The 27905-nt window shown below is 42.5% G+C and overlaps 1 protein-coding gene and 1 long non-coding RNA gene across 8 annotated transcripts in view; one reads left to right on the top strand and one right to left on the bottom strand.

Moving 5' to 3' along the window:
• Positions 1-9884, top strand: part of Fam172a (family with sequence similarity 172 member A) — a 374184-nt gene extending 364300 nt beyond the window's left edge. For 4 of the 7 annotated variants that reach the window (XM_040729035.1, XM_040729036.1, XM_040729033.1 and 1 more), the window contains 2 exons: positions 7154-7292; positions 9594-9884. In XM_040729035.1, coding sequence (XP_040584969.1) covers positions 7154-7292; positions 9594-9618 — 164 coding nt within the window. In that variant the 3' untranslated portion in view covers positions 9619-9884. Of the gene's footprint in view, positions 1-7153 lie in introns of all 7 variants that reach the window. The other 3 variants (XM_040729038.1, XM_040729034.1, XM_040729032.1) reach the window with 2 other exon arrangements.
• LOC121133139 lies at positions 7734-26497 on the bottom strand. The gene is made up of 2 exons (XR_005869891.1): positions 26239-26497; positions 7734-14085 (listed from the first exon to the last, which is right to left on the bottom strand). It is a non-coding gene; the product is annotated as an uncharacterized LOC121133139 (long non-coding RNA).
• Between the last annotated feature and the right edge of the window lie 1408 nt (positions 26498-27905).

The raw sequence follows: 27905 nt of genomic DNA, 5'->3' as shown, positions 1-27905 counted from the left end.
TTTTGTGTTATGACTTTGTTGGCTTTAACGGTTTCTTTTACTGATGAATCTATTTCCTCCATGGTCTATTCAACATCTGAGATTCTGTCTTCCATCTCTTACATTCTGTTGGTTATGCTTGCATCTGTAGTTCCTGTTCATTCACCCAGATTTTCCATTTCCAGAATTTCCTTAGTTTGTGTTTTCATTTTTGCCTTTATTTCAATTTTCAAGTCTTGAACTGTTTCCTTCACCTGTTTGATTGCTTTTTCTTGGTTTTCTCTAAGAAATTTATTGATTTCTTCCAATTTTTTTGCTTTTTCTTGATTTCTTTAAGAGAGTTTTCATTTCCTTTTTAAAGGTCTCTGTCATCTTCATAAAGTTATTTTTAATGTCATTTTCTTCTGCATTGAGGCATTCCCATGTTCCTGTTGTAAGATCAGTAGGCTCTGGTGGTGCCATGTTGCTCTTTATGTTGTTGAATGTATTCTTGCATTGGAGTCTACCTGTATCTTACTCCAATAGGTGCAGGCACTGTCTTTGCTCTTGGTCTGATCATAGCAGTGGGTCTGTGTCTCAGGGAGCAGCTCTTGCAGTCATTATGTCTCAGGGAGCCACTGAGGTCTCAGGGCATGGGACTTGTATATTACAGGGTCCGATGAGGGGGAGGTGGGACAGCCTGTCTGCAGGAAATTTGCTGGTTAGCTGGCTAGTGCAGCTGAGACTGGTAGAGCAGGAGTCTGGGGTTTTGCCCTGAGGCCTAGAGCCTACAGACTGGGCTGTCCTGGTGGAACTCTGTGTGTATCATAGACACCAAACATATTCAGTAAAACTCATGTTTAAATAATATTTAAATCATCTAAAATACAAGAAGAAAGTGGTAGCAGGAAATAGAACTTTTCATCCATTCTTTTATGTATTTTGTGTGCATGGGTGTTTTTGCCTGTGTATATGTGTGTATGTGTGTGCACCATTTGCATGCAGTGCCAACAAAGGCCAGGAGAGGGCATCAAATTCCTTGGGGCTGAAGTTACAAATGGTTGTGATCTGTCATGTAGGTGTTGGGAACTGAACCTGGGTCCTCATCATAACTGCTGAGCCATCCATCCTAGTCCGTTTTGCCCACTCTTAAACTTCAGCTTTACAGGGAATCAGTGTATCTTTAGAGACCAAGTTTTAAGTAACATATAAAAAAGCATTAAAACTAAAGAAAGCAGGCCAGGTATAGTGATGCACACTTTAATCCCAGCACTTGGGAGGCCAAGGTATGTCTGTGGATGTCTGTGAGATTGAGGCCAGCCCAGTCTTCAAAAATTGAAAAAGAAAAAAAGAAAGCAAATATCTGTATATCAGCTGTCTAGATTTAATAGATAATCAGAGTAATAAAAATACATTTTTAGCGATTTTTGTGGAGACTGGTTGGGACGCTTTGCCCTGGGTTTCACTGTGAGAGACCTCTAACTACTAAGGCTCTATTCACATCAAAAATGAGTTTACTTCCCAGAGTTTTCTTCATGGGTCTGCTTGCCATCTCTTGTCCCACTAGAGCTAAGAGGTATCTGGCAGAAAGTTGCTAAGGAAACAAAGAACAGGCTTCCCCAGAAACTGCAGATATCTGGGGTTTCTACATTTCTGTCCATATCTCTTTTTTTAGGTCAAATCTGGCATCTCATGTTTAAAGTCACAAAGCCAATGGACATGCAAGCGTGTTAGCAATGGGAGCAAATGTGCCTCTGTGTTACACTGCAAAGTGTTCACTGAGCTGCAGTTGACATTGGCATTGCTGTCACACAGTCCTGATCAACACTCCTGCTCTCTGGGTGGCAGACTCTCACCACTTTGTGCTTACTGGGCTTCCTCAGTAACTATTCTCTATTCGGATATGAGCTTGTGTTTTTTAATAATGTTCTTTTTATAAACTCCAGCATTCATTTTAAAACAAAGTTTAGTGGTTATGCTTTCTTTTTAGGAGGTACATTATTTCTCAGTGCTCTGAATTTTCTGAGCCTTTATAACATTCCAAAAATAACTGTTGGTGAGCTCAAAAAGTCATTAGTTAATCCCACTGGGGCTCACTAATACATATTACAGACTCTTGAGTTTTATATATGAGATTTTCTCAAGAATTCCCTTACCTGTTATTATCAACATAGCAGTATTGACAGAGTCTCTATTGCTTCCTAATTGCACATATTTCTTTTTCTTGTTAAAGATCAATTTTTAAAATCAAACCTTATCATTTTGAAATTATCATAGACATGTTCCCCTGTTAATGTATCTCATGCACTCATATTTTCTTCTTTTCTCTGTCATAGTAACTTACAATGTTTATTCATTACCTCTGCTTTAAAAAAAAAACATTATTGTGGACCAGAACAGAGACAAAATAGAGGCCCATGGTGAGAGAGTTCTCTTTGAAATACAGATATAAGAAAACCCTGTCATATTCAGAGGTGACTATGAACAGAAATATTCCCTATCTAATCACAACCTAACATGTAAATTACACATTGCATGGAAAAATGACCCTGGCTGTGGTCCCGCGTTTGTTAGGTGGAGAGGGAGCTAAGCATCCTGTGATCCGTGCTCTGACTGTGGTCACCGCCTAAGCTCTTGCTTCAAGTCCCTAGCCTCTTGTCTTCCCACCTACACTAATGCAATTAAGATAACCTGCAAGGAGTCTTTAACAGTGAGTGTCACAGTTTACTTGTAAGGAGCTTGGGTTAGATACCGTAAGAAAGAGTGAGTGAGGTAGCCTGTCTTCTGCTCCTTGAACATTCCCCTGTCAGTGCTACTTGGATTACAGAGCTAAGAAGATGGCAGGATGCTTACAGCAAATAATGCTCTTCCGGAAGGCCTGACTTCAGTTTCCCAGCCCTGCATCACGTGGTTTCTTCCCCAATGTTATCTTTGCCGTGATGAAAGGACTTGTTTGGCTCATTCTTCCACATCACTGTTCATCACTGAAGGAAGTCAGGACAGGAACTCAAGCAGAGCAGGAACCTGGAGGCAGGAGATGATTCGGAGACCATGGAGGGAGCCATTTAAACTGGCTTGATTCCCATGGTTTGCTCAGTCTGCTTTCCTATAGAACCCAGGACCACCAGCACAGGGGACTGGGCTCTCCCACATCAGTCACTAATTAAGAAATTCTCTACAGGCTTGCAGCCCAATCTTGTGGAGGGATTTTCTTAAGTGAGGTTCCCTCCTCTCAGATGTCACATTGACATAAAGCTATCAAAATAGGCAATTGACAACTGGTTGTAACTCTGGCTCCAGAGACCTAACACCTCTGGCCTATGCCCACTCAGATTCGAAAGTAAATATTTTAAATGCCATTCTTTGAGCACAACTGAGTGCAGATTTTCATATTAATTTGTTAATATTTTCCAGGGAACTTTGTCCCTGAAATGACTCCTGTGTGCGGTTGCTTGGCCCTCATTTCTGTCTGTGGGCTGTGAGGGCAGAATAGGGTGTTGTATACTCCCCAACTGCACTCTCACATGGCTGTTGCCCGCCAGGGGTGCTCTACAAAAGCAACATGTTAATCTGAACTGTCCATCCGCCTCTCCAGCCCCACCGGCCTGTTTTAAATGATATCTAAGCATGTACTTGAAAGTGCTTGCAAAGCAAGACTGACAAGTCATTATGCATCTTCCAAATGCTGCTTTTTAAATGTTAAAATTTTACTTCCAGTGATAGGGGGATGAATCCATAGTAAAATGCTTGCCTTTCAACCACAAACACCTGAGCTTAATCCCCAGAACTCACATAAAAGAAATCTGGGTGTGATGTATGTGCTTGTGATCCCAGAGCTGGAAACGCAGACCCATGAACTCACTGGTCAGCCAGCCAACCTGTCCTGCTTGGTAAGCTCAAAAAAAAGTGCCCGAAGAAGAACACCTGAGGTAGTTACTCCTCTGGCCTTCACATGTACTCACATACACACATGAACACATGCACAAAGACCACTTCCAACGCTTAAGAATTTTTTAATTTAAAAAAGTTTTTGAGAATTTCATACATGAGTACATTATTCACATTTCCATCCATCCTTCTTCTAGCTCCAACTCCTCAAATTCTTGACCTCTTGTTTATTATTGCTGTGTATGTGTGTGTATGTATGTGTGCGCATGTGTGTGTGTGTGTATGTGTGTGTGCGTGCATGCATGTCTGTGTGTAGTTTACTTAATGTTGCTCAAAGCCAGGGAGGGGGCAGTCCACTTGGAGTTGAATAACCTATCTGAGGAAGCCATATTCTACCTATTTCAGTAGCCGTTAATTGCCTGTAACTCTTCTTCTAGGGTGGAATCTATAATTTTTATTTTATTTTATTTTTTATTATTTTACAAACCAACCACAGTTCCCCCTCCATCCCTTCCTCTTCCCTGAAACTTTTATAATTCTTATATTACACTTTAGTGTGTGTGTGCCATGGCAGGTCAGAAGACAACTTCCTGCAATCATTTCCCTCTTTCTACTGTGTGGGTCCTGGAGACTGATTCCAGCTTGTCACACTTAGCAGCAAGCCCCTTTACCTGCTGAGCCACCTCACCAGCTCAAGGGGGAGATTTTTACAGAGCTATAAAATGTGCATTTGCCAGGTCTTTCTTTAGAAAGAAGTCCGTCTTCCCTCCCCTTACTGTTAAGGTAGGAGACTCAGCTGGTAGTCTACTTCGTATTAACCCTCCCTCCCGATGAAGCATAAAAGCTTGTCATTCCATCTATTTGAAAGGCTCGACGCTCACAGCAACTATGGACACTGAGTTCTCCGTGTACTCTGCTCTCTGCAGACTAGACCACTCAAGCAGAGAGTTGTCATGAGCTGAAACCCAGAAGAATATTTAGTGATTTTTATCCTCAAGGACATCTGTTCATCCATCAGATTGTCACTAGGGGGAAGGGGGTCTAAAATTGCTTGAGGGTTTTTTGGGGGGGCTTGGGTTTTTTTTTGTTTTTTTGGGTTTTGCTTTTGTTTGTTTGTTTGGTTGGTTGGTTTTTGGTTTTTTTGCTTGAGACCATTGACTCCAAGTCTCTCCAGAGTCATAGATTGGATTTGTTTTCAAGGAGAAGGAGGAATTGTGAGAGGAGCTCCCTGGGAAAGTTACAGGGTCCTCACCTGGGCAACACTGGCATGTGTAACAGATCACTATGGAGAAATGCCAAGGTTAGGAGTGGGAAGGAAACAGTTAACACTTGGGGAGAAGTGTAGTGTGTTTGGAAGTAGCTGTTGCCATATGCTATGCATCTAAGGATGGTCATTCAAAAGGAAGACATACAGATTAAACACTCTGTCATCATGAGGGCACTTTAGTAGTTATTACTAAACTGAAAGTGGAGTGGATGGCAGGGCCTCCAGAAAAAGACAGACTTTTCATAAATCTGCCCAGAGACAGAGCCTCCTAGAAACGTTCATGACATTTACTTGAAACAGACGTGCTTGAAGGTGTCTAGGACTGTTCGATTGGGTTTTGAAACTGTAAGTACCTCCAAATCCAAAGGAATCCTTGATGGGCATAATAGTAAACACACTACAATGATATCAGCATGTAAAATGTTTTTAAAACCCAGTAATTTTACACACATACTGATGAAGTCAGACTTTTCCCCCCCTAAGAATTCTATTAGCAATTATCAGAATTCATTCATGCCCTTCAGGATTTACCAGTAAAACCAATACTCACCAATCCCTCCCACTGAATAAACTGAATTTTGCCAGAAATGCGTAAGCAAATAGAGAAATGACCTCATTTTTCAGTCTACATACAGTGCTGTTGGAGGATATATCTCCAGAGTATGACTTCAATATTGGATCTTAGTTCCACGGACAGCTTCATAAGGCCAGAGCAGAGTGGGGTGAAGACACCCTTGTGAAGGGCGCCTGTGAGGAGATGCTTTCTCCATTAGGGACAGCTCCCACAGCTAAGTCGCATGCACACACTATAGCTTTCTGCTCTCTGGCCAACCAGTGCAGCTATAGCATCTTTATTGTTATAACTCCCAGATTGGGATACTGTCACAAAGCTGTTGCTAGGCAACAAATGTGGTTACCAGGTCTCAGCGAATAGCTGAGGGGGAAGGCAAAGTGTTGCACCATTGTAGAGTAACCATAGCAATGACCTACTATTACAGACTAAAGAATTATCATTAACAATGTTAAAGTATCAGAGGCCCTGAATTCGGAGACTTCCAAGCAGTATCTGCATAATTAAGTTATTGAGGACGAGATTCCAACTGTTTCAAAGCTAACCACTCATAATTTCTATGGTGGGTATTTGTAATTATCTTTATTTTTAATTAAAAATCGATTATGAAGTTATTGGTTAAATTATATATGCTATCACAGTTTTTTAAAGCCCGGGCTATTCTTATATTCCTATGCCTACATGTTACTTGCTGTCTTTGTCAAACGAAGGTTTCCATTTGATTTGAGAAATGGTATATAGTATTCAACCCAAGCCACAGACAGAAGCTGTGGTAAGACAACCTGGTAAATGGAAAATCTCCCGCTTCTCTGAGTTCCCCTACTGAATAGGGGGGCCTAAATGCTTTCAGTGGTTCTGCTTTGAAACACTTTTTGTCTGGTTTTTCTAGATCTGTCCTCCTAAAAGCTGTAAAGCATGTGGCCCGCCTAGGATACTTTCAAGACCCCTTGAATGTGGCCCCTTTTGAATCTGGCCTTTCATTAAATATCTCCAGTGATCTGGTCCCAGTGACCTCCCTGAAGCGGTCGTGTTCAACATCAGACACTGGGACAGGCCGGAAAAAGAATTATTCCCTCCACTCTGCCTGGGAGCAAAGCCACCGAGGCGCTCAGGGGTGGGTGTGGTAGACTCGGGATCCGGCACGCAGGGGAAACCAATCCCAGGCCTGGGGAAGTGGGTGGTTTCTAGGCGGGAGAGGGAGTGGCCCTCCCCGCCGAGCTACTCGATTGGCCCGGAGGGCCGGCAATCCCCGGGCGCTCCGGGCCGCTCCACGGGCGCCTGCGGGCAAGTGCTGGCCCGGGGAGGCCGGGACCGGCGCGGGAGGCGGCCCGCCCCCGGGGCTGGCGGATCCTGGGTCCCGAAGCTGGCCCTGGAGCTCGCCGGTGGCGGTGCACTCGCCGGGAGGGCGGGGCTCCTCGCCGCCTGCGGGTGGCCACAGACACCTTGTAATCCCGGGTGTGTCTCCGCAGGCACCGACCGCCACGAGCTAACTTCCTGGAAGAGCTTCCCGTCCATCTTCAAGTTCTTCGCGGAAGCGTCGCAGGCCAAGAGCAGCTCGCAGAAGCCCACCCTGACGCGGCGCTCGCACCGGATCAAGCACGAAGAGCTGTGAGCTCGCCGCTGCCGCCTGCTATCCCGCAGCCTCCGGCCCCCATTAGGTTGCTTTCTTCCTCCAGCAGAGTCGTGTTCGTCTAAATAGTGTTTTGCATTATCTCTAGATGAGTACAACTGTAAAAGCAAGATGGACTCAGCGGCCGCCTTTCCTGCGGGCTGAGCGGGGACTTGGCGCTGGGGCCGGCGGCCGACAGTGGCTGAGAGCGCCGGAGCCCCGCGCCGCTCGGCTCCTAACCTCCCCTGCGAGCCGCCGGTGTGAGCGAGCAGAGTCTGCGCGGTCCTACCGCCCGCTGCAGTGCGGCCGCTGCTGCCCAGCCTCAATCGTGCCCAGTTTCACTTCCCCTTAAGCCCAGCAAGCTTTTTTTCTAGACTTCAAACTTTGATTTTAATCAAGTTTTCCCCTACCCCTCTTTTATAAAAAGCCACACACCCGAGTCCTAGAAATGCCAACTTTAAATTGAGAACACGAATGCCATGATGTATGTACTATGTAGTTTGGGGAATACAAATTATTCCCTCCCTGTAACGGACCTATTTCCTTTCAAGACCAAAAGAAAAACTGCATAGAAATACATAGAGTACTGAATTCGAGTCCTTTTTTCTGGACGTTCCTGCCGAGTTGAGGGAGAGTTTTCATGTCTCTGACTTCCGGAGAGAATGTTCAAATGAAAACATAAGCAACTATTTTAGATGTAGGTATGAGGCCCCATTTTCAGTGAAATTTCTAACTTACATAACTGAGCCTACTGTTAAATGTGTAACATGATTTGTGGCACTTAGAAAATACACTTAAGGCTTGCTCTCTGTGTATTACGGTGCAGAGAGTTGGTGGTAGTTACTAATCTGTACTAAGTGTACTTTGACCTTTCTTGTAAGTGAACCTTTTCAGATACAGGATTTTTTTTTGCTATCAAGAAAATGAAACTGCATACTCCAATCCTTCTGAAAGGCTATGTAAGGTTACAGTGCGTCAGTTTTCATCTACAATAGGAAAAGAGAATGATTTTCTCTTTTAGGTACACAATTTTTAGTGTTCCACTTCCTCTGATAGGGTGTTGTCCTATAATTCCAACTGTTAGGTCCTTTACCCCAACTGGGATCTGTGGAACACTGTAAAATACAGAAGGTAAAATAAGTTGACATTTTGCTGGCTTTCAAATTAAAACATTAAACATGAATTACTTGAATAATTAGTGAAGATCCTATCCAGTGGGTGAGATTGTGAATTTAATACTTCCAATCCTTTCTTAAGTGAATGCAACAAGTAATGAGTCTGTCTTATTTGAAAACATGCAAAAGTATATACAAAATGATACTCAGGCACTGCCTAATGCCTCAGAGTAACCAGAACTCAACACACTTATGGAGAATTTTTTTAACACTGTGAACTGATTTCAGAAAGTTTTAGAACTGTTAATATCCCATGTTGTTTGACATATAAATGCACTCAATAGTTCTGTGTTTTCAATACCTGGGAAGTAAAGGACCAGTGATCGTGTCTGGACATCTTCTGATATTACTTATTAAGAGGAAGATCAAAATGGCATTTTATCCAACTCCTGAGCCGTTTAAAATGTGTTACTCCAATAATGTCAAGCACAGTGCTCTGTCATAGTGGCCCTTCTCGTTTCTAATTGTAGAGGGATTGGTGAACTCTGTAAAGATAATGCTGTCCTCTCAATGACTGGCTTTGAAAAAGTGGTGTGGGTTGAATACATCTTACCAAATGCTATAAATTATCTGGTGTTTTCAATATATGAAAATATGCACAAGAAACTAATTTTGTGACATTAAGACAAAATCATCACTCAGGCAGAGATAAATTTGGGAAGCTTCTGCTGCTGAATTGAAGGAAAGTAAATGTGCTGAGCTTCTGAACCAGAGGGCTCCTGGCCCTCCTCCAGGTCCCTCAGTTTTACAGAGAAAGTCACTGCTTCCTTAAGATGAGTTGTTCACAATCTCTGAATTGTAACCTTGTTGTCTATCTGATAGAGAGCTGTTTACAAAGCTATATTTTGTAAATGTCTGTTACTACTTATGGATCTGCACTGTAGCAACCCAGAGGGAGCCAGGCAAAGCCTTCCAATGATAAGTGATTCCTTATAATGTAGGGTTTCTTAACCTGTTGATTGGGATGCTATCCGTATATGTATAATAATACTATTCACCTCAGTGGCCAGTGTTAATAACAGCTCTTCTCCCTGTAGTTTCCTTTAAAAGATTCTAGGCCCGTGGTGGTCTGAAGGTAGACTGTGGGCTTTTTTAATTTTCTTTACTCATATGCTTATTTCTTAGAGTAAAAAGATTGAGAAAGACATAAATTGGAGATGCAGAACAGTCCTGATGAAGCTTCAGTGCCAGGCAGTTGCTTTGGATCTTTCTAAAAGGGACCTGACAAGAAGTCCTTGAAAGCCAGCCTGAGTGTGTGAAAGACCATCTACTCATAACAATTGTCCTTTCCTCACGCTTCTGCCTTGTGCTTCCTGGAATGCTGCATTGCTTATATGTCAAAAATAAACAAAGCACAGGAGTTTCCTTTAATGTCTTTTCTGTTTAACATTTTAAAATAAAAAAGTTTTCCAACAAGCAACTGTGTATCTTTCCTCCTCAGTTTTTTTCATCACCTGCAGAGGCTTTCAAAGGTGAGACCTAGAAGGAGTAACTGGACTATATTCATCAAATTATAAGCCCTATAGCTGTTATTATTACTATTGTTATTGCTGTGAGGCAATATCCTGACTTTAGTTGAGTCTCTACTTGGCTCATACATGTCATAAGGTAACATTTTTAGTCAAATGTTTCTAATTTGTAAGTAAGGAAATTGGAAAAACTTGTCCTTAAAATTATTTCTAAAATAACTACTAGTATACAGTAAATGCATTTTTCAAAAGGAGCTGGTAAGACTAAGTTGTTCCCAAAATGCTGATGGTCAGACCTTGATAAAGTGTGTTCAGTCCAAAACTGGCTTGTTTACATTCATGTTACTGCTATTCCTTCTGAAGCCTTTCACACCTTTGAGGGGGTTTGGGTGACAGAATTTAGTGTTAACTTAATTAGCACTGCTAATTTAAAACTACATTTTTTTCATGTTTCTCTGGATTGCAGAGTTCAAATCCAAGCATGTATCTTATATGTTGTAATCATTGTTTAGATTGCTAACTGATAGGCTCCTGTTGGAAGCTGTTAAGAAAAATTACTATTAAGTAACTTTCACAGTATAAAATTTCACAGTGTAAATTTTTTGGCAACTTTTCTCATATCTTGTGGGGAGAGACTGAAAAAAACAAACCTGAGGCATTCATGTACTTGAAAGATGGGTGGCAAAGGGGGATAATTGTGGTGACTCCTTATATACCCTCCAGCATAATTGTGTTAAATAAAAGACGCTGAGACATACCCCCTTCAAACCCTGTAATACTTCCCTTCCGTCCCTGTGCAGAATGACTGACTGGGGGTCTCTAGGATTGTTCATCTTCTTTTTATCTAATACTCTATTAATCTCCCCCAAAAAGATCAGTTTGAGTTTGGGAAAGGGTTTTTAATCAACACTTCACAGAGCTTAAAGCTACTCCACCTAAAGCATTAGCTTTGTGAGGTTGTTTTAGATTAAACCATTGCAACTGCCATGCACTGTACTCAAAGAATATACACCAACTGGAAGATGTTGGAAGGGGGTTAACACAAAGTGTATTGAGAGGGTCCAAGAATAGAAATAGTTATCAAAGCTGGCCAGAATTTATCCTGAAATCTGCATTTTTAAAATAGCAATGACAATTTTTAAAACTCACCCTTAGAAGGGATTGATGTTAATTTAATTGATTCATTTGGATCAATGTTTTTAAAGTTTCACACCATTGCTTTCATGAAGTGATGTCTTTAGCAGTCAGTAGTTTGACATTAGACTTCTCAGATTCCATCAGTGGGACCCTCCATGACATCTAAAACTATGCAACAGCCTGTGTCATGGTAACTTTGGGACTGGGAGAACTCAAGGCTAATGTGACCTATAAAATGAAGAATTCTTGTTAGTTCTCAGTTTAAAGGTTTTATGGGAATAATGATGGAAAATGGAGCACAAAAGCTTAAGATTTGCTATTTAGAGAAGGCTGTCCTGAAGGTTTGATTAATAACTGGATATCATAGGGTGGCCAGTATTTTTCCTGTGGATATAAAACCTAGAAAATGAAATTTTTGACTTAATCTATGATATCTTTCCAGGCAACTTTTCTTGAAGTGTGTCGGAAACATTTCACTATACTTTCTTTGTTGGAGTTAAACTTCCTTTAAATAGCTATGAATCATATTTCTAGGAAGAGATGTATAAAGGTCTTGCACCTGTCTCCAGATCGTTCAGTGTTGTCTTGTACATTGGGTGTTATGCAAAATTGTCATAGGTGAAATGATATTGAACTTACTCTGTGACCAAAGCAAAGAATCTGAAATAAAAAACACCCAGCACCCCAAAAATGATATCTCTTTAAAGTTTACAATTTGAATAATGAACTCAGATAGAAAGTTGGCAGGAAAGCAAGCCACGGCAGGCACCGTCACATCACAAACCATTCTCACTTTCCGTCCAATTTCAGAGTGCATGTGTTTGTGAGTATTTCACTAGATCAGTGACAGCTCTTTATTTGCATAATTATATGCTCTGGTCTGAAGAGAAAACTAACCCCCAAATTTCATGGGTCACCAGACTGCAACAATCAATGTTTTATCACGTATGCGAAGCAAAACCTAAGAAGCTATATGAAGTTTCTTGGTGAGTTTTTACTCCTCAGAAAATTAAAGAGTTTTCCTCTCCTGAATAGATTCAAAATCTTTCCGAGTTCTTTGTAACAGTTCTGTTTGAAGGCAAAACCAGAGATTAACATGTAGATGTGGTTGTAGACTCACCAATGTTGCTTCAAAGTGGATTAAGAAGAACAGCATTTTTGCTGCACTAAACCTTAAAATTCTTCATACTGTGAGGAAAAGTATTGGTCAGATTATGATTTGCCAAAATGAATTCCAAATTAATTACTATTTGATATAAAGTTCATTTCCTTCCTTAAAATACCTCAGGGTTTTTAAGACCAAATAGAAAAAAGTTATGTGCATATACGCATATATATGTCTCATGTATACATAGCTTTGTATGGAGTACTTATGTTCATTCCTGTTCATTTCAACTGAAATTTACAGATGACATATACAATATTTGTATGTCTATTTAGTGCCTGTAACATAGTAGGTGCTCTGTATGTGCTGGTCTCCATGAAAGTTTGTAATTTTTTATGAAATAGATTTTTCATGCTCAAAATCTTCAAGGCATTGCAATAAATATTTTTAAATATCTCAAGCTTGTTTTGCATCTGTAAATTTCTGCTGGCATATAATACATGTCTGTGTTTAAGGTTGGCTTTATTTCATTAAAGAAAATTGATTTAAACTGCTAATGTCTTTAGTTTGTAGGCACTCTGCCAATTTTGAATACAAAAGAGCATAAAGACACATGCAGACCATGGGTGGTGGTGGTTGTTTTTTTATGGAGTTATTAAAACCCTGGAAAATTCTGTCTCTACTTAGTTTCTTAAGGAGCACAAGGTGGCCAGCGCACTTTTGTAAAAGCACTGGACTATGAACTTTACTTAAAGTTTCTTCAGACAACATGCTAGACCCAAGAAAAGAGAAGCACTTGGGAGAAGCTGAGAATGGTGGCGTTCCAAGTATTTTATTCTGTCTGAATATTGAGAGGTCTTTAGAGTTGGGGATCAGAAACTTCCTAAATTGTTGCCATTATTTCAATGAAAAGCAAATTCCTTGCCCCCAAGTTTTAAATTCAAGTTGAATTATGAATGAAAACTATTTTTTCTGGTTCTGATCATCTGAGAAATCACACCTCTGCTTGGAAAGGAGTGTGATTGTCACCTTTGTACTGTCCTAGTGAGATGCTGCTCATACCCTCTGACACCCTCCCAGGAGTTTCTGTCTGGACTGAAGGCCTGGGATTCCTCTAGGTAGAAACTCCTCAAAGGGAAATCTGTAAAAACCAGTAAACCCAAGTTTAGAATTTTGTTCAAATAGAACTAAAGGTTAGAAAACTGTGTTCTTCTGGGCCAGATAAATGACATTTCAATTAAGGAAGAAACTCTTGGAAGAAAAATAATAGACAATATTTATAGTTACCTTTTCTCTGCTTTCCCTTTGTGAAAGCTTTCTGTTCTACTCTTCCAAGAATGGAGAAAAGTCTGTCATTTCCCACTCAACTCTACACATGAGGGGAAGAACAGAGTCTCCCCCTTCTGTCATGTATGTTTGTCTTTGTTCAGATACCACCTAATTCTTACACTATCTGAAAAGTTGTCTCTGGCCCACTCACCCTCACATGCCTCCTGGTAATCTTTCAAAAGCTTTCCATCTTTTTAAAATCATATGTAAGTGGTTTTTAAAGAAGCTTGTACCTTCCCTGGATTATCAGCTGAAGAAATATAGTGTGTTGCAGTGTGGGGGTGTTTTCTACCACCTCTGAACCCCTACCTCTTTTGTTTTTGTTTTGCTTCAGTAAGTTACTTAATATCATCCCCTGGAATAACCAGCTCTAAAAATAACAATAGTTCAGAGTGACATGATTTGGCTTTCATGCAGTTTTGAAAGAAAACCATTGAAATTGCATTGATCTCACAAATATTGATCTAGTGCTTGATATCAAATATCAAATGAGATACCGCCAGTTGCCGCTGATCACTGTGTCAGCTGTTTGAATTTGTGTCCTCTTCCTTCTTCACTGTCACATGGACTCAAGTTGCTGAGGATACATAAGATTTTAATGATTAAAACAATGTCAAGTCTTTTCCTGTTTCATACCATTCTGGCTTTACTAAACATAGTGAATGATCTGTTATATCATGTGTGTACAGTGTTTCTCAAGAATGGCTCCTTACTGGATAGCTTAAATTTCTATTTGCAGTCCTTTGCCTTAATAATGAAATTATTTCTAACTGAACCTTGCTTTCTTTCTGATCACCAGCTTTTTAAAAAAATCAAGATTGTGTGCTTTTTAATCATACATAGCTTTACAACATAGAATGAATTCTTAGCCATACCCTACAACATGTAAGTCGCTCCTTTCACTCTTGTTGACAAAAAATGTAACTACAGTATTTCACAAATGTAGAATTCAAAGAAGTATTTAGATGAAAAGTACCTTTCCCAATCAGGTTTGAGCCACCCCAGCACTCTGGAAATAGCTAATTATCCTATTCTCGGGTATATTTAGAGTCTCAGGAATACTTTTTCTTTTTTCTTTCCTTTTTATTTTGCACATCAGCAATTGCTGATTACATACTTTGAAATGCAATATGCTTTAGGAAGGAAAATACCCTACAACAATGACCAGTTAACACTGCCGTCTACACTGTAATGACCCAGAAATAAAAGTGGTACCAGCCTAGATTATTTTTAATTGCACCGCCACTTTCATTTTCTCCACATTTGCTAGGAGGGAAATTTTCTTGTCCTGAGAGCTGGTGTCCCTTTCCAGTTTCTACACCTTGTCTTGATTTGGAGACAGCGGAAACAAGACAACTTGAAGGCTCCCTGCTCTCCCCAGCACCATGGACAGCTCCCAGAGCCCCCCTTTCTCCTCCCCCTTGGCCAGAACCCCAAAGTTCCAGCCACTCCCCTCCCCCCTCGCCATGGAATATTCTCTTCTGAAACCTCAGGATCTGAGCCCAAAACAACAGTAGCTTAAAGACTGGTTTGTAGGTGGAGAGTCTTGCCTGCTCACAGCCCGGTGTTGATCGGAGCACCGAGAGATGATGCTCTATTAGACTGCTAATCTCCCGAATTTGCATCTAGTCTAAGCAAAACGTAGCTCCACCCAGTAGTCGCTGCCGTGGAAAGGGTCTACCCTCCCACAACCCAAACTTTCTTGAAACAACTTTTCATCAACAGCCTTTAGCTGGCAAGATCTGTATCAACTCCGCTTTAAAAGCGTTTCCGTTGAGACCACTTTGTTCATAGGCCTATAATCTCAGTCGCCACAAATCCGTGTTTGAAAAAAAATGTCCATCCAGACTCAACAGCTCCTGGTTCCACCATCTTCCTGGTGTCTGAAGCTCTCTAACTCTGGGGAGCCTAGGAACTGCTTAGTCACCTCTCCGAGCAAACGAAGCCTCTCGCACCAGCAGGCGGCTAAAGAGTCTGGCAATAACTAATTTGACAACGCCCAAAAGGGGAGCCTTTGACTCGCACCCGCCACTTTTTCTCCTCTGCAAACCTCCGTCCTAGCTGAGTTTTCAGTAAATCTCCTTGTTTAGTTCCTCCCCCCACCCGTTTAGTACACACACACACACACACACACACACACACACACACACACACACTCCCAATTGTGACGATGAGCAAAGTGCTGTAATGGAAGACCATTCCCGGTGGCATCTGGTTCATGGCATAGTCGCCCTGGCAACCCCAGCAGCCACTCCCAAGACAAATTTTTACAGATTCCAATATAACACCTTGTTTTATTGAAAATATCGACTTATTTAATTGGCTTTGAGTGAAATCTGTCCCCTCCCATCAGAACACAGTTCGGATCGTTGCTTTCCTGAGTCGTTACTGGGATTTAAAAAAACATCATGTTGGGACGAGTGAGACAGTCAAAACCAAACATCTATTAAAGACTGAATAAAGTCCTCTCCAAACCGACTTAATGCAAACTAACTTCTCCAGTAAGGGTGATAAGTAAATGAACCGGGGAAAGAGCCCTAGTGTCTCCTGTGATATTCCCCTGGCAAACGGGATTCCAGGGATTCCACACGGCTCAGCATAATCACGCTTTTCACGCGAAGGATACGATGCATTTCCGAAGAAAACTTTTCTCTGACACCACATTATAATAAAAAATGTCACTAACTCTCTCAGTTTAGCGGCAACTTAGACGCGAAGCATCATGTTTTTCTTTCCAGTGAAACACACAAATAATTGGTTAAATCTGTCACTGGTTAACAATTCCATTTCTTTTCTCAGAAAGGCTCTGAGAAGCTTTCCCTCTCATTCAACCCTGCCCATGATCTTTATGCCCCCCCCACTGCAAAGTCACTCAAAGAGAGTTTTCCTCTTAGTTTGACCATCACTTACATCTTATTTGTCGATGTGTATAAACCCCATGCTACCCGAGAAACTCAGTCGTGCTGGAAGCAGTTTAAACTAGCAGCTGGACCCTCTAGGAAAACTGATGAAAACTCACCTAGCTTAATGCAATTTGGCAGCTGGAGTGTTCGAGGTTAAAATAGGACCTGTTGAACTTAGTGACTTGGGACTCACTTATTCTGGCCAAAAGGCACTTCCCCCATCTTAATTCACAGCTGAAATATCTCAAGGTGTTTGCAAGTCATTGGTTGGTGTTTTTGTTTTTGTTTTGTTGTTTTGTTGTTATTGCTTTATGAACTGTTTCTACTTCTGGAGCAAAGGAGACTTGGGTGTGAGGAAAGGCCCAAGGTTTTCCTTTGTCAATAGGAAGCCAGAGTTGAGACTGAGATGGAGCTGAGTGAACCCCTAGGCTTTGCTCTCAGTATGGATACTGGGAGACCTTTTTCCTCCATGCAAGCTTTCCTTATTAATAAGATTTTTGACATTAAAGAAAATTATATTCCTGTTTCAGTTTCAGAATGAATTTCCTGGGTTACTTAAATAAGTTAGAAACTTCCAGACATAGGAGTATATTTTAAGACCATTTTTCCCCAGAGAAAACAGTGAATTTAAAAAAAAGTCTGAGCTTAGTTTCCTCAGTTTCTATATTGCAAAACATTGAGGATATAGATTAGGTAAGACTCCATGAAAGAAGACTCTATCAATGTTTGTTACCTGCCTGTATGTGTCTGGTGGAACTTTAAGTCTTCCTAAAGCATAGGTGACTTTTTTTCTCCTTTATTTTTTCAAGCGTCTCATTCCAACTCTATCCAGTGATTACTGATGTCCTAGCCATTAAAAGATTCCTCAAATCTTTTAACGTTTCTTCTACCTTGACCACTTTTGTAATGTATATTATAAAAGAATAGGCTCCATGAAAGAATTGGGGAGGGTGGGAAATAGAAAGTTCTATTTGTGGAGATTCCTTGGGGAAGGGAGAAGTGTAAGTCATAACTACCAAGTGTCAACAGGACAGGAATAGTTAAAAGTGCTGAAAAAATCATCTGGAGGCAGAGGGGGCCTTTTAGTTCCCAAAGCTACTCAGGAAGTTATCCAGATTGCCTGATGCCTGGCTCCCCACCCCCCCCCCCCCCACTCCCATGGCTTGCCCAGGGAGCTTACAGATTGAAGGTCAATTCTGCATTTCTTTCCTGGACTCCTTACTAGCCAGACTGGACTTCAGATAATTCAGTTTGGGAGATGGCTGGGTCATTGCATGGGGGTTACTCCCCCTTTTAAAACAGCACTACAATCTCAGCCTTTTCTGACGGAATTAAAGGCTTTGTGACAATTTTGTCCTTTGGTATGGAAAAGAAATCACCCATTCTTTTCATGAGTGAAACTTTCAAAGAACTATAAAATAAACTATGTACTTTTGCATCAACTTTTTAGTAAGTAGGTATATTATAAATTTAAATAAGTGATTAGAGTTATGCTTTAGCTGTTGGGTGATTTAATATTAGAGGGACAAACATAGTTCGTTTACAATTTAACCAACTTTCGCAACTCAAACGTTTCTGAAAAACAGAATCTGACTACATTCAATTTGGAAAAGAGTCTAAAGTAGTATCTTAGGAAGGCAACATAATAAATGAAATCTTTAAGTAAATGGTTAGGGGAAGATTTGTAAACACCTGAGGACCTAGCGATCCTTGGAAGGTCAACGAACTTTAAATGTTCACAATCAACTCAACCTTGAAAAAAAGTAGTGCCATTTGCTTAACTTAATCTAGAACATATGCTTCCAACAGTGGCAGGTTTTCTGGTGTGTGGCTGGGGATGATCAAGTTGTAAATTTTCCTCTTTAGGTTTTCAGCACCTGCTACTTTCAGCCTAACACCTAGAAACTTTGCCGGAATCTTCCACAAAGCAACGAAGATTTTACAAAAGGTTTCCAAACCACTCGGCTCCGGATATTATTGATATTCCCAAAGGTGGAACATTTCTATATAAATCAGTTCCCAAAGCCTAAAGATAAGTTCAGCCTCTGTTCTCTCAATGCCCTGTGTTCACAAAGATGCATGCCTTCCCGCACGGACATCGCCTTCCCCACCTGCAGCACTCTCCCTACCGGGCACACAGTGCTGCAAGGGCAGTAGGCTCTGTGGAAATGACATCTTCACGTAACAGAGCACTGTATAGGTCCTTTAGGCTCGACTTCATTTTCCTATCAGAAATTTAGAACTATTAGTTTCTCTCTCTCTTTGTGCTTCAACACCAAATAGCCCCCCCAAAGTGTTTTGAATATCTGAGTATCACTTAATTGTTAAATTTTGAATCCACAAGTCACTCTTCATTTAAGACAAGCTTTGTGGTAATTTTTATTAATCGTATTTAAACATGTATCTGTTCTCATTGATTTTTTTTCAACATTTGGGCTTTAAATAGGGTAGACCACATTTTATGTCAATTAACGATACAGCATGGTCTCAAACGAGGCAATAATGGGGATGGAAGGGGGAGTGAAGGGTGGACTCTGCTGGTCACCTCAAGGGTTTTAAGCAAGTGTCTGGACTTGCTGATTCATCTTCTTCCCAAAACCCTCTATCAGATTGCTAGAGGAAAACTTTAGACACTTTCTGAAATGTATCAGAACAAGTAAGTGAGTCACAAGTATGCCGTAAATTCAGAGGCAGACTTTCCCTCTGTTTTATTATTATGAGGATTAAGATGGGCAGCTACCACCTATATGCTGCCCTACTATGAAACAGAGCAAGGGTGACAAAAACAAGGGCAATGATAACATCACCCGCACTTTGATAATCAAATGCCCACAACTAGTTCAGAATTGTGCTAAACAGCCACTTTAATTCTGATCTGGAAGGTCTTGAGACGCCGAGCGCCATCTAGCAAGCAAAGTTAGAATCTAAGGGATTCTGTGTCTGTGTCAGAGCACCAAGCACCAGAGATCAGGGAACAGGGAGGGAAATGGCAACTTGAAGGTGTACTTGCTGTGATTTAGCTCTAAGCCCGATCTCACCTGCAAATAACTTCACCTAGAGGTTTCTGCTCTTTACCTCACTAGCCAACTAGAACAAACTAACTGTGGAGGTGAGGTGGACAGCTTCTGCCTTGAGCTACAGCTAAAAGATAGCTCCTCATTGGGTTGTTTATTGTCTTTAATTAGAACTGGCAGCCTCACCATCCCTCTGTCTTGCATCCCCCATGATCAGACCAGCATCAAACTGTTTCCGGCACCCTCCTTTCCAAATAAGGACAGAGAGCAGTGGCCTAAAAGTTTACCTCCAGCTGAATTGACTCCCAGGGCTTCAGCGCAAAGGAGAGCACATTCCTGGAAAAGCCTAGCAGAGCTGGAGAAGTCATTGGGGTTCCTAAGTCTGCCCAGATGTCTCTTGACAGGCAATTTGAGATATCTCTGAGTGACACAAGATTTACTTAACAAGCTACAAATGGTCCTGGAAACTGAATGGTGCCATCTAAATATAAGTAGTATAACTTTTATTCTTTTTCAGGCAAGCTGGTCTTTGTTATCTCCTTTAATTAAAGGAAAGCCAAAGGCAGCTAGGATGCTGCACAGTCACTCCTGTTGGTTTGCAACATAGGGAATGAAACAGCATCTTTCAGTTTTTCCATTTTAAATGTTACTGAATTATGTGAATATTGTCTGGAAGTGGGCTAACAGGACAACTATAAAAGGAAACCATCCATATGAAGAAAGCAAAGAGGACACTCTCCTGTGCTCTAGATAAGCAGGAACCCCATCTTTTGTAAACCAGCTCTCCACTCAACAGACTAAGGGAGTTCCTTTCAACAATGCCTCTCTTTTAAAGAACTGATGAACCTTTTGCAATTTGATTTCAAGGCTGCAAAAAAACTGCACCTTTAAGCTATTCCTAATTTTCTGCTATTTTATGTTTATATCTGTAAAAATACATCGGTCCACATTATTCTTTGAATCCAGAGCTAGAGCTCGTGATTTCTATTGTTCTTCTCTCCCTCTTCCCGTATCTCCCACAATATCCTCCAGTGAAGAGTTTTCTAACAGGGTAAAAATAGCTATGAAAAGAAACACTAAGATATTATAGCACTGCTACTCAAACATCAGCATTTTTTTCTTGATAAAAGCAGACATAACAGGTATGAAATAACAACATTTTACTGTGGTCTTTGCTGTGTAAAACAGCCATATTTATAAAAGCACCAGGCATGAGTATGTTACATATGCTCATTACAATACTTCTACAGCTAAAGTACTTACAGAAAAAAATGCAACAGCAACAACAACAACAACAACAAAAATAACCACAACCTAACCCACAAACTAAGCCAGAAAACAGAGGATTTTAGAGCAGGCTTGACAATTTAGAAAGAAGCTAACCCAGTTGGTCTAAGCTTCTCTATCTTCTTATGCCTGAAAATGTGTGAGAGTCTACTGGTGGCTTGCAGAGTCGTGGTCTCTGCTCTCTCTTTTCCTCTAACTGTCTGAAATGCAGGGGAAATGCTGTCAAGGATGCCTTGCCTCTGATCTCCACAAAAATTTGAGAGGGAGGGTGGGAGGGAGGGAGGAAGGGAGGGAGTGAGACAGAGAGAGAGAGAGAGAGAGAGAGAGAGAGAGAGAGAGAGAGAGAGAGAGAGAGAGATTTTAAATAGCACAATTCACCCATCAAGGTCTTCTTAAAAATGGAACCTTCTCCTAGACAGGGTACCCAGCTGTTTAATTTAACATTGATTTATTGCTTTTAAAAGTAAATTTACACACATGCCAGCAACGTTCCGTTTTGTTTCCCTAGACTCTGAGATTTATTTTCTACTTAGCGCTTGTCTGACAAAACAATGTCCTTTGACTTTATTACACATCGATGAGGAAATCTGTCTTATTTTTGTTCAGATTTATTGCTGTGTTACTTGTGGGGACATTTGTGATCCAAAAAGGCTAAGGTCCGAAAATAAATAGAAAATTAAGCAGAGTTGATCACAAAATAATAGCTAAAAAAATAAAACCACAAAAGTATAGCCTAGCATACACCAACTTGCTGGGCAAGGTAGAGAGGAGGACCAGGATCCCTTGCTAAGCAACTTAACCAAGGAAGGAAAGGGATTACTTTAATGGGCAGTCACCTGATGGGTGGGGGGTGTAGCTATATCTGAGTCATGTACTACCACCAAGTTGTTAGTTGAAATGTGTCTGAAATGATAGAGCAGGGAGTGCCTCAGAGTGACTCCCACCCATAGGCACCTTACCTCCACGAAGAACTCCAGCTACCACTTGTGGATGATGATTGAGCCCAAGGGAATTAGATGGACTTTGAAGCAGTTTTTGTGCTCTACTTCATCTAAATTTGGGTTTTCCTCGGTGCCCAATAAAAAAGGCCACTGTCTTGTTTTCACTAATAAAGGCCTTTGTGTCCTTCATTTCACACTCTTTAAAATGTTCTCCCATCGGATCAAGAGCCAAAGGGAGGAGGTGACATAATAACCATCATACCCATGATAACAACAACAGACCAATGTGAGTTTAAATCTACTTTGAACGGTTTTCTCCTCTATAAAGCATGGTCTTTCAATTGGGGAAAAAAGAAGCTAAGGTTGGGAATGGACATAATAATAGTGTTTCTAAATGTGATGAAAGCAGGCTTTGAAGAAATCTTCCTGTGGGATCAAGTTTTCTTACCCATCATGATTTCTCACAGAGACATCTGATTTCCAGGCTTTCTGATGAGAAAATGAGGATACCATGTCTCCTCTGGTAAAAAGTAAAGATGTGACCAGATTTGCTATTGGGATGAGAGAGGAATTTTAAGATGTTCCTTTTCTTTTCTTCCCAGACATAACATCTTTAAGGACCTTTGGGTGAGTTTCTGACTCCTCTGCTGTTGCTCCAGTCAGTGAGGACGCAAAAACTTGCTAACATGTTGGCTGCAGTAAATTTTTTCCAACCCAAAGAGATTTATAAAAAAATGGCTCACACTACCGAAAACAGATCATGAACGTGTTTGTCCAGGCATGTCTACCTAACGTGAAATAATAAGAAAGAAAGAGAGAGAGAGAGAGAGAGAGAGAGAGAGAGAGAGAGAGAGAGAGAGAGAGAGAGAGAGAGAGAGAGAGAGAGAGAGAGAGAGAGAGAGAGAGAGAGAGAGAGAGAGAGAGAGAGAGAGAGAGAGAGAGAGAGAGAAGGAAGGAAGGAAGAAAGAAAGAAGAAAGAAAGAAAGAGAAAAGAAAGGAAAATCTCTACCAAGGGGAGGAGAACCGGCAAACACTGGGAATTCTATTCCCATCAGGACACCCCCTCGCCGTTTGCCCTTTGAAAAGGTCCTGTCACTCAGGAAGAGCTGTTTCTGTCTGCACCCACCCACTAGTCAGCCCTGCTCGGCCTCGCAGCCCGGCCCTGGCCCAGCCCGCGGCCCTCCCGCGCGCACCCACAGTTTCTTCCAAGTGGTGTAGAGATGAGAGGTGCAGCTTCTCCTTAGCTGAGCAAGACAAGTACTTCTCACCCCGACCCAGCGCTCGCTCGCTCGCTCGCTCGCTCGACCCGCTGAGGCCCCGGCAGGCAGTTCTTTTTATGTCAAGAAGCCACCAGGCACCCAGGGCTGCCCTCCCCTCCGGGTTGCGGGACAGCGACTCAGAGCTCGGGCCTGTCACGTGGCCTCGCTCGGAGCCCCCGCAGAGCCCTTTGTTAGGTGCCTCTGTCCCCCACGCAGTGGCTGGGGCCCTGCGGCCAGACCCAGATCCATGAACCAACGGGACAGTCCTGCAACCCTGGCTTTGCATCGGCTCACAGGCTAGCCCAGAAACATCTTGGGTGGGTGCTCTGAAGCTCTTAACAAATCAAGATTCCCAGCCCTTTAGAGCAAACCACTTGGGCCACCTCCAAAGTTTCGAACCGAAGGCACAAAGGGGAGAGGGGCCCAGTGGAGGGCGCGCCTCTGCCAACGCGGCGGTAACCATAGGACGGACTTCCCTCCTTTCCATTCCACCCTGCCTGCCGGTCTCACACAGAAGTCTTCCGCCAGGCTCGACTCAGTGGGTGGGACTGTGTGTGTAAAGTACATGGTGTGTGCATATGTGTGCAACTGGGTGGAAATTTCAAAGGCTGTAGCCTACGCTTACAGAGGATGGGCCCTAAGCAAATAGACCGACTTTAGGCGACTTATGTGGGAGCAAACAGAGGGGCAGGTCTGCTCTGAGTGGAACATCTGCAAAACATTCAAGCGGCCCATTCAACAAGGAATCTAGCCATTTACTGTACAAATAATAAAAAGCCACTAATGGTTATGGTTCCCACCCCTTCCCCCAAAAGGCCAAATCCTAATGAAATAATTCAAAGGTAGGCCTCATTCCTAATAGTGGAATTAATCAACAACAACAACAACAACAGCAAAACCCAACTAAACTTCCCAACTGCCCTGTGAAGGCCCTGGGAACCTGGCTGAGAAATTGGGGAACTAATCTATGAGCAGAGCTTCTTCTTCCGGGAGCCATGGAGCTCCACGCACACACAGTTCCACCTTGGTACACAATTAAACCACAGTAAATTCCTCCTTAAGTAGTAAAATTCGGAATACTCTTCAGAATTCAGAGATGTCTCGGGTTAAGTAGTCTTTAAACCAGTTTTGAAATGGCTTGTGCAATGAAGCTACCTTTAAGCCCCAAACTATTATAAATATGCTATACATTTGGGTGCCAGTTTATCTCTTCATATTTCTTTCTAAAATGGGGAAAGCATTCATAAAAAGCTACTTGGCACACTTTATTTTCGGAAAGCAGATGTTAATTTTTTCACGTATCATTTTATGACCAAGTACATGTGTAGCATTGGATGGCATCCAGAACGCCTCTATTATTTGCTAAATGACTGTTAGTTGAAACATATTATTCTCGGCCTAACCATAGTATAGGTTATATCAATAAAGTAAACATCTGTGGGTTTTTTTAAATCAGGGGAGGGGCATAAGGAGTTAGTATAAACGACAGAAGAAGGGGGAAAAAGAGTTTGGGAAGGACAGCGCACCTGTGCTGTAGAAAATTGGGATATTTATATTGTTCGGTGCAAAACAAAGTCCCCCCAACCGGGCACTCGGGGATATTTACATGGCGGGAGATAAAGTTGAAAGCCTTTCCCGGTGTGCCAAATGGGATTCTCCCTGAGGCCTTCTGCGTGGCAAGATAACAGGTACTGAGCGCTCCTGGCTGCTGGGGCCTTTTCCGACTGCCCCGCCTTCCCCCCCACCCCCCCAGCTCCCGCCCTAGGCCGGCGGGGCTCGGAATTCCCAGGCACTGCAGAAATTTCAGCGGGGTTCCCAGCCTAGAAGTACGCTGCGGAAACGTCCTCATTTGCCCTGTGAAGCCGAGATGCCGGGCGCTCGGGATAAGCCAGTGGCCTGATAATTAATGGAATACAATATTTATGGCCGAATGTATTGACTCGGAGGCAAGCGCGCCTCTTAGATAGTCCGTGGGGGTCTGGCAAACAGGGGCGAGTGAGCAAACATAATGACCGCAGTACTTATGTCTATCGGGTTTGCTCACTTAAACCCGAGGTATGTAACATCATGATAAATATTAATATCCACCTTTACAGCTCCTCAGCACCGCCGTCCTGAACTCGCCCTTCCTGAGCGCTGCCCTTTACAAAAAGGCCAGAGAGGAGGTTTTTAACATAAAATGCTGCAAATATGAAAAATAGGTCACCAATAAAATTGGTCTCAGCATGGAGTGTAATTGCAACACAGTGCCGCCGAGTGAGATCGAGGAGTGAGCTGGCTGAGGCGGCACAGTCGCGAACCATCTGCTGTGTATTAAAAGCGGTGCTGTAAATATTGCTGAGAGCTAATGCATTATCGGCTCCTATAAGTGCTCTGGGCCTGCAAGCTTTCCATATGTTAGAACATGGAGATCGGGTGGGCACAAGGAAAGGTGTTCTATCAATCACTACCTTCGAAAACTCCACTCTCGGTGGAGTTGTGGCCTAAAAGTGGAGAACGTACATCTCCATTACCTGCCCCTCCCAGCACCGCTCCCTCGGTCTCTGCTCCTCTTTCTCTTCTCCCCCAGCTTTTCTCAGGCTCCCATCTTTCAACCCCTCCTCCCCTTTCCCTACTCTCCAAGGGGATAGGGCAGGCATTGCTGACGTCATTACACATCAGTAAAAGAGAGTGACTGTTTCAGAGAGAGGGGAGAAATTTCATGTGTTTTTCATCAGTGCTAAATTTTTGCCATTTTAATAGAAATGAGCCGCCCAGCATGGGTGTCCCTCCTGTTGTGGGGCTTGTAACCAGCCCCGCTCCCTTTTATGGGGTGGTCCACGGGTGGGAAGCCACTCTTCTCCTGGGAGCCGAATGGTCCTGTGAAGGGGTTCTAGTGCAAGAGTCAGGTACAAAGAGGAAAGTCTCACATCCACACCTCCCAGGCGACCTTTGCCAAGCCGAATAGGAGGACGTTTTGGCTCCGAAGCAGTTTTGGTTTGCACCCCGGAACTTCTTTTCTCTAGTTCGTCCCTCCATAATTCCACCCCCCACACCCTGAATTGCCACACACCACAGCTAATAATTTTCCTGCTGTCACATTACTTTTCTGGGGAAAACAGCTCAAGTCTTGTCTTTCCCGATGATACCCCATATTTAAGCGTTTACTATAATTACACTCTCGTCTCCTCTGAGCTCCCCCACCCCATATTACTCAGCTATGAGTTTTCACTCAAATCCAGTGGTAGAGACTCCCTTGGCGTTGTTTCGGAGAGATTGCTTCCTCCCCAGTTGGCCTGACCTCTTCCTACTTCTGGCCGCCCTTCCCCCCCTTACTCCCCTCTCACCTGCGCACTCAGGACACACCTCAGACTTCAGTGTGGGTAAACCTGCTGCTCATGACAGTCCAGTTCAGTCAGCAAGTAAATAAAACTCTTACTTTCTTTGGTTTTGGCTGTAGGCAGCATTCCCCCTCCGGCGGTGGCCTCTTTTAATTATAGGAGCTATACTTCTTCCCTGGGAGACATGCGAGGGGATTTTTTGTTGGAAATTTGTGTCTGCGGAGTTATTTTGGATCCTGGGCCAGTGGAGTGGCCGGGACGGAGAGGCTCTGAGTGAAGTGCAGATTGAGACATATCGAGTTTCTTCTAAAAGGATCATTTCATGTGGGAGGTTGGACAGAAAGTTTGCACTCGTGACTAGCATTCCAGTGAGAGACATGCATATTTTAAACAAAGCAGCGAGCTGGAGGCAGGCTGGGAGGGGAAACCTGGAAAGAAGTTACTAAGTGACAAACATCTGTCAACATGGGATAATTTGTACACTCCAATGCAAAACTCTCTGACCAGCTCTGTAGAGTTCAAGGAACAGAATCTAGTAACGTGGGCACATATTTGTTTCTGGGAGACCTAGTAAAAAAAGACCCCACCCCACAAGTATAAGGGTAATTAAAACAGCACAAGTGAAGGTAATTTTACGATTATGTTTTCCTGAGTTAACACAAAGTTAGATCCTGCGGTACTTTTGAAAAATATGCTTTACTTTAAAAGGATGGGGAGTGACAAACTGATTAGCAGGGCGTCTGGGGTACAAAACAAAACCGAGCAGAAGCATCACAAAGCTCAGGCAGCTCTGCTTGCTATGTCCCGGCCATCTTTAACTGAAAGATCACCCACCTCTCTTCCTGCCATCAAGGAGAAACAAGCAAAATGTTCTCAGGGGATTTTTCTTTCTTATTTGAACGTGGACTTTCAACAAGCATGTTACACATTTAGAGAGAAAATAAAAAAGTTCCTTCTTGAAGAGGGAAGTTATTAAAATCAGGCTGACAGATGCTGCAAAATGCTGGTTGGCCTCTCTCAAAACACACACACACACACACACACACACACACACACACACACACACACTGAATCGCCAACAATCACATAGAAGTTCAGGCCCCCGCTTCCACTGAGAAATCTTTTTCTCTTCCATCTTCCAGATCTGAAGACAAAAGGAGAGAAGGGCTGGTGGTGAGCAGGATGTCTCTGTTAGTTGTCAGCACAGGTCCATGGGTTAAGAATGCTAATGAGCCTATTGGCCAGCCCAAGACTAGGTTCTGGCTTTCGCACAGCACAGCGCACGCACGCTCGCTGATGCACACACATCGGGGTCCTGCAAGCAGTCTGACAGGCACACAGACAGAGCACCCTGCCTGACCTTGTCTCGCCTTTTTCCTCTGAGCCCAGAGATCGATTGCTGACCCCACTATTGGGCCAAAGCTTTATTTATCTGGCTGTGCAATGATATTATCAGCATTAAATGTTATATACAGCAAATGTCTTCCTAAATCAACACAATAGGATAGCTTGCAGAGACCAGCCTGCTTCTTATTCTTAAAGAAATCTCTCTCTCTCTCTCTCTCTCTCTCTCTCTCTCTCTCTCTCTCTCTCTCTCTCTCTCTCTCTCTCACACACACACACACACACACACACACCTCTTTTCCTACTTCAGAGTTGGAGGTATTTTATAG

Source organism: Mesocricetus auratus, unplaced genomic scaffold, assembly GCF_017639785.1.
Source record: "Mesocricetus auratus isolate SY011 unplaced genomic scaffold, BCM_Maur_2.0 Super-Scaffold_100020, whole genome shotgun sequence".
NCBI classification, from domain to species: Eukaryota; Metazoa; Chordata; class Mammalia; order Rodentia; family Cricetidae; genus Mesocricetus; species Mesocricetus auratus.
Note: the sequence above shows the minus strand (reverse complement) of the source record. Positions and strands in the feature narration are given on the sequence as shown.